This window comes from Salminus brasiliensis, chromosome 15 (genome assembly GCF_030463535.1).
Source record: "Salminus brasiliensis chromosome 15, fSalBra1.hap2, whole genome shotgun sequence".
Taxonomy (NCBI): Eukaryota; Metazoa; Chordata; class Actinopteri; order Characiformes; family Bryconidae; genus Salminus; species Salminus brasiliensis.
The window spans coordinates 30,860,936-30,870,935 of record NC_132892.1 but is presented as its reverse complement, the minus strand read 5'-3'; the positions used below and the strand labels follow the sequence as shown (position 1 = coordinate 30,870,935).

General features: G+C 42.9%; 1 protein-coding gene across 1 annotated transcript in view; it reads left to right on the top strand.

The window, feature by feature from the left end:
* The window catches only part of pkd1a (polycystic kidney disease 1a), a 117,412-nt gene that overhangs the window by 22,785 nt on the left and 84,627 nt on the right, over positions 1-10,000 (top strand). Inside the window, 4 exon segments of the mRNA XM_072657900.1 lie at positions 552-623; positions 3,384-3,547; positions 6,267-6,547; positions 7,359-7,752. Of these exon segments, the coding sequence (XP_072514001.1) occupies positions 552-623; positions 3,384-3,547; positions 6,267-6,547; positions 7,359-7,752 (911 nt within the window).

Genomic DNA, 10,000 nt, shown 5'->3' with positions numbered 1-10,000 from the left:
AATGAATCAAATAAAGGAATCACATAATGGATATACAAACCATAACAGCGCAAATGATTCTCAAGTGAATCAAACCAAATCAGATTCTGGCAGAACATCTCTAGGAGTGTCTATCCATCTCTCTCTCTCTCTCTCCCCCTTTTTTCTCTCTTGCTCTCTTTCTCCCACCCACACACACACACACACACACAGAAATACATACACACACGTGCGTATACCCACGGTCACTCCAATCACATGGTCATTAAGACCAATTAAATATCATCGCTTTAGGCCTAGACTGCTCCCATTTTCCAGTCTTACCACACACACACACACACACACACACACACACACACACACTTTTTCCTCCCTGTCTGGTACACCAAAATCACTCCAGAACTTTTCCATATGCTGCTCCAAAGGAGCCAAACAAGGGAAGCATTATTCAGAGAGAAGTTGAGCGAGAGAGAGAGAAACAGAGAGAGAGAGAGTCATTGGACTAATGGTAGAAATGGAATCCAGCAAAATAGTCATTTACTAACCCTCTCTCTCTTCCTCTCTCCACACAGAGATTTGAGCAACAACCAGGTCACCACCATTGAGGGAAGACTATGTGATAATTTATTTAATTTAACTACAATGTGAGTGTATACACACACACACACACCCCTACAGATACAGATATACAGTCAGATATATACAGATACATATATGCCAACATATCTATTTGAATAACGTCTTACATTGTAGAGTCGGTAGGATTGAGGTTAGGGGCTGAGGAGGTTAGGGGTTGCAGAGTCGGAAGGGTTGAGGTTAGGGGTTGCGGAGTCGGGAGGGTTGAGGTTAGGGGTTGCGGAGTCTGGAGGGTTGAGGTTAGGGGTTGAGGAGGTTAGGGGTTGCGGAGTCGGAAGGGTTGAGGTTAGGGGTTGTGGAGTCAGGAGAGTTGAGGTAAGGGGTTGCGGAGTCGGGAGGGTTGAGGTTAGGGATTGAGGAGGTTAGGGGTTGCGGAGTCGGAAGGGTTGAGGTTAGGGATGGTAGAGTCGGGAGGGTTGTGGTTAGGGATGGTAGAGTCGGGAGGGTTGAGGTTAGGGGTTGCGGAGTCGGGAGGGGTTGAGGTTAGGGGTTGGGAAGTCGGGAGGGTTGAGGTTAGGGGTTGGGGAGTCGGGAGGGTTGAGGTTAGGGATGGTAGAGTCGGGAGGGTTGAGGTTAGGGGTTGCGGAGTCGGGAGGGTTGAGGTTAGGGGTTGGGGAGTCGGGAGGGTTGAGATTAGGGGTTGCGGAGTCGGGAGAGTTGAGGTTAGGGGTTGAGGAGGTTAGGGGTTGCAGAGTCGGAAGGGTTGAGGTTAGGGGTTGCGGAGTCGGGAGGGTTGAGGTTAGGGGTTGCGGAGTCTGGAGGGTTGAGGTTAGGGGTTGAGGAGGTTAGGGGTTGCGGAGTCGGAAGGGTTGAGGTTAGGGGTTGTGGAGTCAGGAGAGTTGAGGTAAGGGGTTGCGGAGTCGGGAGGGTTGAGGTTAGGGGTTGAGGAGGTTAGGGGTTGCGGAGTCGGAAGGGTTGAGGTTAGGGATGGTAGAGTCGGGAGGGTTGTGGTTAGGGATGGTAGAGTCGGGAGGGTTGAGGTTAGGGGTTGCGGAGTCGGGAGGGGTTGAGGTTAGGGGTTGGGGAGTCGGGAGGGTTGAGGTTAGGGGTTGGGGAGTCGGGAGGGTTGAGGTTAGGGATGGTAGAGTCGGGAGGGTTGAGGTTAGGGGTTGGGGAGTCGGGAGGGTTGAGATTAGGGGTTGCGGAGTCGGGAGAGTTGAGGTTAGGGATGGTAGAGTCGGGAGGGTTGAGGTTAGGGGTTGCGGAGTCGGGAGGGTTGAGGTTAGGGATTGAGGAGGTTAGGGGTTGCGGAGTCGGGAGGGTTGAGGTTAGGGGTTGCGGAGTCGGGAGGGGTTGAGGTAAGGGGTTGCGGAGTCGGGAGGGTTGAGGTTAGGGGTTGAGGAGGTTAGGGGTTGCGGAGTCGGGAGGGTTGAGGTTAGGGGTTGGGGAGTCGGGAGGGTTGAGGTTAGGGGTTGCTGAGTCGGGAGAGTTGAGGTTAGGGATGGTAGAGTCGGGAGGATTGAGGTTAGGGATGGTAGATTTGGGAGGGTTGAGGTTAGGGGTTGCGGAGTCGGGAGGGGTTGAGGTTAGGGATGGTAGAGTCGGGAGGGTTGAGGTTAGCTATGTTAGCTGTAAGGTGGGGTATAATATAGATTAGCTGTGCTCTTGGCTGCTGCACGGTTGTCTCCAGCGCTGAGCAGTACAGTAACGAGGGGTGTCATTGCTGTCTTATATAAGGGATAATTGCTGCACTGGCCGCAGTGCTGGAGAGTCAGATAAGAGGAACTGACCGCTACACCACGGCTCGAGTGTCGGGAGATTAGCATTCCTTCTCTTATCATGAATGAGAGAGAAATTCACGCCCAGTGGAGCAGTTCCAGTTCCCTCTCTGAAGCCCACTCATATACATCTCTCTCTCGCTCTCTCTCTCTCTCCCTGTGATTTTATGAATGAGGCGTTCCCTGTTGATGGTTATGATGTCATACAAGAAATGATAAATAATGTTATACACACCAAACCACTGTTCGATTGTTAAACTCGAAACACACACACACACACACACACACACAATTATACAGTATCTACTATTAATTATTTAGTAGATGCTATAAGTGATTTGATCATATTCAGAGTCTGCTAAAAATGAATCAGTATTTACTGTGAACAATTTAGTATTTTCTGTGAACGAATCAGAGTCTACTATAAATGAATCAGTATTTACTGTGCACGATTCAGGATTTACTGTGAACAAGTCAGTATTTCCTGTGAATGGTTCAGTATTTACTGTGAAGGATTCAGCATCTACTATAAATGAATCAGTATTTACTGTGAATGATTCAGTATTTACTAGCAACTACTAGATTATTAAATTATTTAGCTTATACTATGAATTATTATTATTGTCTACCATGCTTTGTTAATTGTCTACTATAAAGTAAAGCAGTGGAACACACAACCATGAGTGTTTAGTTGCAGTTTGGGAAATAAATAAATAAATTGAATGAATTAATACATTGAGTCTGGTCAATATGACAATATATTTTTGTATCGTGATGCATTTTGTTATGGAACACAATATGCTTTTGTGTTTTTATGCACGTTTCATTACAAAGATGAATCAGTCGTATTTGATTCAGTAGAGTGAAGCATATTTCGAGTAAAAATCACGGTACTCAGTGTGGGACAAGATTCGGATCGCAGTTTTTAAACATTTTGTTTGTTTTGTGGTGAAATATTGTTATAAATATTGTATATTGTAAAAACATCTTTAAATATCGTCATACCGTTAAATATGAATCAGTCTGTCTCTGTCTCTGTCTTTCTCTCAGTGATCTGAGTGGTAATCCGTTCGTGTGCGACTGTATGCTGGTCCAGATGGTCAGCTTGCTGCAGAAAAGAGAGGTCACTCTGAGAAGAGCTGACCACATGCTGTGTGACCACCCATCCAATTTGAAGGACCAACCACTGCTCAACATCAGCTCACACACCTGCAGTAAGTTGATTGACAATGGAAGAATTAGTCGCCCACTCCCACAGAACCGCTCACCTGGAACTGTGATTGGTTGAGATGCTCAAAGCACACAGTGAAACCATTGTGATTGGTTAGTGGGCTCATTTGCATATTCGAGTAAAGCAGTGAAGGTGAGCGAGAAACTTCGTCAGTTCTCTTTCATTTATTAGTAAGTTAATATTTTAGTTATTAGTTTTTAATTAATCACTAGTTCATTTATTACTTTGTTTATTAGGTAATTAGTCAATGTCTTAGTCACTGTATTAGTTTATATTTAGTTACTTCACTCATTAGTGAGTTTTAGTCAGTTTATAATTAGTTTATTAGTTAGTCACTGTTATTAGTCATTTAGTTTCATCTGTTTGTTAGTTTATTGTTAATACTCAGTATATCAGTTAGTAAGTTAGTGTATCAGTTCATTTGTTAATTAGTTAATGTCTTAGTTAGTTAGATCATTAATCAGTATATTAGTTTGTTACTTAATTTATTCATTAAATAGTTAATTTATTCATTAATTTGTTGATGTTTTAGTTGTTTAATTATTAGTCAGTTTATAGTTAGTTCCTTTATTACTTCATTTATTAGGTAATTAATCAATGTATTAGTTAGTAAGCCAGAGTATTGGTTAATTTGTTAATGCCATAGTCATTTAGATTACTAGTCAATTAATTAGTTTTAGTTAATTTATTCATTAATTAGTTAATGTATTAGTCATTTTATTATTAGTTAGTTTATAGTTACTTCATTTATTAGATAATTAGAAATTGTATTAGTTGGTGTATTAGTTAGTCAGAGTCTTGGTTAATTAGTTAATGCCTTAGTTAGATCATTAGTCAGTGTATTAGTTTGTTTGTTAATTTATTCATTAATTAATTTATTAACTAATTTGTCAATGTATTAGTCATTTTATTTTTAGTCAGTTTATAGTTAGTTCATTTATTAGTTTGTGGATTTGGTAATTAGTCAATGTGTTAGTCAGTGTGTTAGTTTGTAAGTCAGAGTCTTGGTTAATTTGTTAATACCTTAGTCATTTATTAGTCAGTGAATTAGTTTTAGTTCATTTACTCATTAATTCTCATTAATTCTCATTCTCAAAAATACTCATAATTAGTCAATGTATTAGTCATTTTATTATTAGTCAGTTTATAGTTAATTTATTAGTTTGTTTATTAGGTAATTAGTCAATGTTTTAGTAAGTTTATTAGTAAGTCAGAGTCTTGGTTAATTCGACAGTTTATCAGTCTGCTTACTAGTCCGTTTTTAGTTGGTTAATGTATCAGTAATTAGTAATAGTTTAGATTATTAGTCAGTTCGTTTCTTAGTTAGTTATTTGGTTCAATGTTTAGTTTATTATTTAGTTAATGACTGTTGGTTAATACGTTAGTTAATTATTTTTTTTCAAGTTTTCAAGTTTCAGGTTTATTTGTCATCTGCACAACATGTCAGGACATTTATGCATTAAAATGCTTGTGGTGAGGCTCAGGTTGATGCTCTACAGGAGGACAAAACTATATACATACTAAACATATTAAAATAAAGTTATATAAAAATTATATTAAATAAATACAAAATATACACAAAATACACAAAGACAAGAGGGATCTGTAGAAATTCTTTGATGTGTACATTTATGAGACGGGTATAGTCTGAGAGAGAGTGGAGCTAAATATAAATATGTATGTTTATGTCTATTTCTGTTGTATAAAGTGACTTAGTGATGTTGTCTATAGCAGTGATATATAGAGTATTAATAATAAAGTGTCTGAGTATTAGTTATTCCGAGTATTAGTTTATTAGTTCATGCATTAGTTAGTTAGTGAGTCAGGTAGTTAATTGGTGTCTTGGTTAGTTTGTTAGTTAAGTTTGCAGTCCAGGTCTTTGACGTGCCCTAAAGACTAAAATGCCAACCTCTCCAATGCTAAACGCTGAGTTTCTACAGCGGAAATAATAAAGTAAACTGTATTTTATACGGTTTCTGAAAGGAAACAGAGAAGCTTTGAGCTTCACAGTGAGGAGGAATTCCTGCTGAAACCCAAACATAATCCTGGATTACTGTTTTAAACAGCTGATCAGCTTTTAAATCCTTCAGCAGCACGTTCTGAACCCACACTCGGCCCCTGAGGGGTCTCGGTTGAAGTGCAGGGAGTTTGGCAGTTTGTTGATTGTAGATCTGGAACAGAACCCGCTGCTCTGCGGGACAGATCCTGGCGTTCTCTGGATGCTTTTAGCGGAATAACGATTGTACAGTCTTATGTGATGAGGGTCTCATCAAAGAGTGTGATCTGTACTGAGGGTCAGATCAGTGAAGTTCTGCTGGACGAGTTTCAGTGAGGGGCCGTGCATCTATCTGACCTAACTGGATTAGTGTCTGAAATATGTCAAAATAAATATATCTATATTTATATAATTGAATATATAATAATTTACATAGACCCTTATGTTTCTAAGTGCTCTGACATTTCAGAATGCTTTTATACTGACCTTTAAAAATGCTTTATTTAAAGCTGTTTTGACAACATATTCCCATGAAGCTTTAATATGGGGGTATTTGGGTGGGAAGGGGGTCAATCGGACCACTCTTTCTGTGGGTTTGCCTCTTTAATGTTTTTTTGTTGTTCCCAGCAGTGTAATATATGTAATACTAATAGATGAGATGCATTTATCTCTCTAACTGTCTCTGGCTTCTTCCTCACTCTCTCAGAGCTGTACTACGCAGGCTGTCTGCAGGACAGTGGTCATCCGGGGGGCAGTGAGCTGGTGATCTTCTCGTCCTTGGCGGAGGGGAAATTCTCGCGAAAGGAGTGCAACTCTAGATGTTTCCTTAAAAAGCAGCTGTATGGTGGTCTGGGGGCGCGGAACGAGTGTCTCTGCAGCACCAACTCGGAGCCCAACCACATCAGCGAAGCGCAGTGCTCCGCCGCCTGCTCGGACCCCCGCGTCATGAGGGAGTGCGGCCTGACCGTGGCTTCGGACGTCTTCCAGGTGGGTGTTTGTTGGCGACTGATCGACCTAGTTGACTAAATTAAACATGTTTCTCACACTGATTAGAGACGAGTCTTGACTTGATGAGTCAGAGGTGGAGTGTTTTGGACAACATGGGTCCTGTTGCATCTGGTGTAAAGCTAACGTTGCATTCAACCATAATAACATCATACCAACCATCAAACATGGTGGAGGTAGTGTGATGACGTTCTGGACGTCTTCTCATAATTGGTAGAACCACAATTCTGCTCTTTATCAGAAAATCCTGAGGGGGAGAAATCTTGTTGGCACATCAGTTTGTGACCTAAAGCTCAAGTGCAGTTGGGTTATGCAGAAGGACGATGATCCAAAGCACACAAGCAAGTCCAGCTCTGAACGACTCAAAGAAACCAAATGAAAGTTTTGGAGTGACCAAGTCAACGTCCTAACCTGAATGCTATTGAGATGCTGTGGCAAGGCCTTAAATGGCAAGTTCAAAATTAGAATAGCAAAGAAGAGTGGACCAGAATCCCTCCACAGCGATATAAAAGACTCCTCACAGATTATAACTCTGCAGTTTTTACTGACAAGGAGGGCACAACCAGTTATTAGGTTTAAGGGGTTAATTACTTTTTCACATGGGTGGTCTATGTTTTGAGAGAGATCTAGGTTTGGTCTTTATCTTGTATTACATAATTTTTTTTTTATGTGATAAATATTCAAAAATAGAAGAAATTGGAGAGGGGCTAATACTTTTTCACAGCACTGTATATGAGCTTCAGTCTAGAAGTTGTTGTCAATCATGTGCCCGAAACCACTCTTCCTATTGCAGGTGGACTTCTCGGTTCAGGTATCGGCCGTCCGCACCAGCGTCCACTCCGAAGCCGTCCTGAACGCCTCCTCGTCCGTTCTGCCTGTCTCACTGTCCTGGGACTTTGGCGATCTTTCACCCCGCCTCAACACTTCCAGTCCCCCCACCATAGCTCAGCACAAATATGGCGTCCCGGGACGCTACAAGGTCCAGCTCAGTGCCACTGCCGCCCACAAAGAGGTCACGGCGGTGGACGAGGTCAGTGTGGAACTGCCTCCGAGACTGGAGCTTCACTGTCCGTCTCTGCTGGTGGTCAATCAGAGCTTGGAGGAGGCAGTGACTCTGGTGAACTGGGGTGGACTGGGAGTGGCTGTTAACTGGACCATCAAGAAGGATGGAAAAGAGGTAGCGAGAGGTGAGAGAGAGAAAAACACTCGCACATACACACCTGAGAAACGTATAGATCAAACAATATAAATATATAAGCATATGAATTAATAATACATGGACAAAAGTATTGGGACACCTGCTCAATAATGGTTTCTTCTGAAATCAAGGAGATAAAAACTTCTGCTTTTGTTGGAGTAACTGTCTCTACTGTCCCGGGAGGAAGGCTTTCTACTAGATTTTGGAGCTGGAGCATTGCTGTGAGGATTTGATTGCGTTCCGCAAACTAAAGCATTAGGGAGGTCAAGATGTTGGATTGTCTTTGTCAAAACACTTTAACTCATCCCAAAAGTACTGGAGCTTCATCATCCATCATTCCAGAGAACTCAGTTAGTCTTCCACTGCTCCACAGCTCAATGCTGGGGGGCTTTATTTATACCCCTCTAGCCCACGCCTGGCGTTAGGCAGCATAGTGCCAATAGGGTCATGCTGTTAATCTGCTCTACATAGTCCTATTCTATTGGCTTCTAGTACTTCTTCTCTACAGGCTCTAGACAAGCCGTGTGTGTGTGTGTGTGTGTGTGTGTGTGTGTGTGTGTGTGTTTGTGTGTGTTTGTGTGCGCGTCATGTTTGTGGATAGACTGAAGCATGTATGTGTCCTTTTTATCCTCTTGCCTATCGAGCCTGCCTTTCTATCTGTGCCCCCCATGGCCATGTGAAGATGTGGTCTTAATGTTTTGGCGACTCAGATGATGATCCAGGCATCATTGTTTACTGAGAGAGGGGAGATCAGAGGGAAGCAGGAGACCCCGGAGTGAGGCAGCGACACTGCGGGAGTGAGGGAGTGAGGGAAGGGGCGTGAGCGCTGGAAATGTCACACTTCAGAGTTAGAGAGAGAGAGGAGGTGGGGAGGGGTCAGAGGAAAATGGTTTGAGAAGTGTGTGTATGTGTGTGTGTGTGTGTGTGTGTGTGTATGTGTGTGTGTGTGTATGTGTGTGTGTGTGTGTGTGTGTTCATAAAGTTAAATTATTTATAATTGATTTTGGTGTGTAAGAGATCATTAGTTCTACATGATTTTATTTATTAACATCCAGCTGATGTTGACTAGATGTTGACTACTCCGGCTGATGTTGACTAGATGTTGACTACTCCAGCTGATGTTGACTAGATGTTGACTACTCCGGCTGATGTTGACTAGATGTTGACTACTCTGGCTGATGTGGGCTAGATGTTGACTGGCTGATGTTGACTACTCCGGCTGATGTTGACTAGATGTTGACTACTCCGGCTGATGTGGGCTAGATGTTGACTACTCTGGCTGATGTGGGCTAGATGTTGACTACTCCGGCTGATGTGGGCTAGATGTTGACTACTCCGGCTGATGTGGGCTAGATGTTGACTACTCCGGCTGATGTGGGCTAGATGTTGACTACTCCGGCTGATGTTGACTACTCCGGCTGATGTTGACTAGATGTTGACTACTCCGGCTGATGTTGACTAGATGTTGACTACTCCGGCTGATGTTGACTACTCCGGCTGATGTTGACTAGATGTTGACTACTCCGGCTGATGTGGGCTAGATGTTGACTACTCTGGCTGATGTTGACTACTCCGGCTGATGTTGACTAGATGTTGACTACTCCGGCTGATGTTGACTAGATGTTGACTACTCCGGCTGATGTTGACTACTCCGGCTGATGTTGACTAGATGTTGACTACTCCGGCTGATGTTGACTACTCCGGCTGATGTGGGCTAGATGTTGACTACTCCGGCTGATGTTGACTACTCCGGCTGATGTTGGCTAGATGTTGACTACTCCGGCTGATGTTGACTAGATGTTGACTACTCCGGCTGATGTTGACTACTCCGGCTGATGTTGACTAGATGTTGACTACTCCGGCTGATGTTGACTACTCTGGCTGATGTTGACTAGATGTTGACTACTCCGGCTGATGTTGACTACTCCGGCTGATGTTGACTAGATGTTGACTACTCCGGCTGATGTTGACTACTCCGGCTGATGTTGGCTAGATGTTGACTACTCCGGCTGATATTGACTAGATGTTGACTACTCCGGCTGATGTTGACTAGATGTTGACTACTCCGGCTGATGTTGACTAGATGTTGACTACTCCGGCTGATGTTGGCTAGATGGTAGCTACTCCGGCTGATGTTGGCTAGATGGTAGCTACTCCGGCTGATGTTGACTAGATGGTAGCTACTCTAGCTGGTGTTAGACAGTTATAACAGTCTTGTGTGAGCATTAGTAAATAAT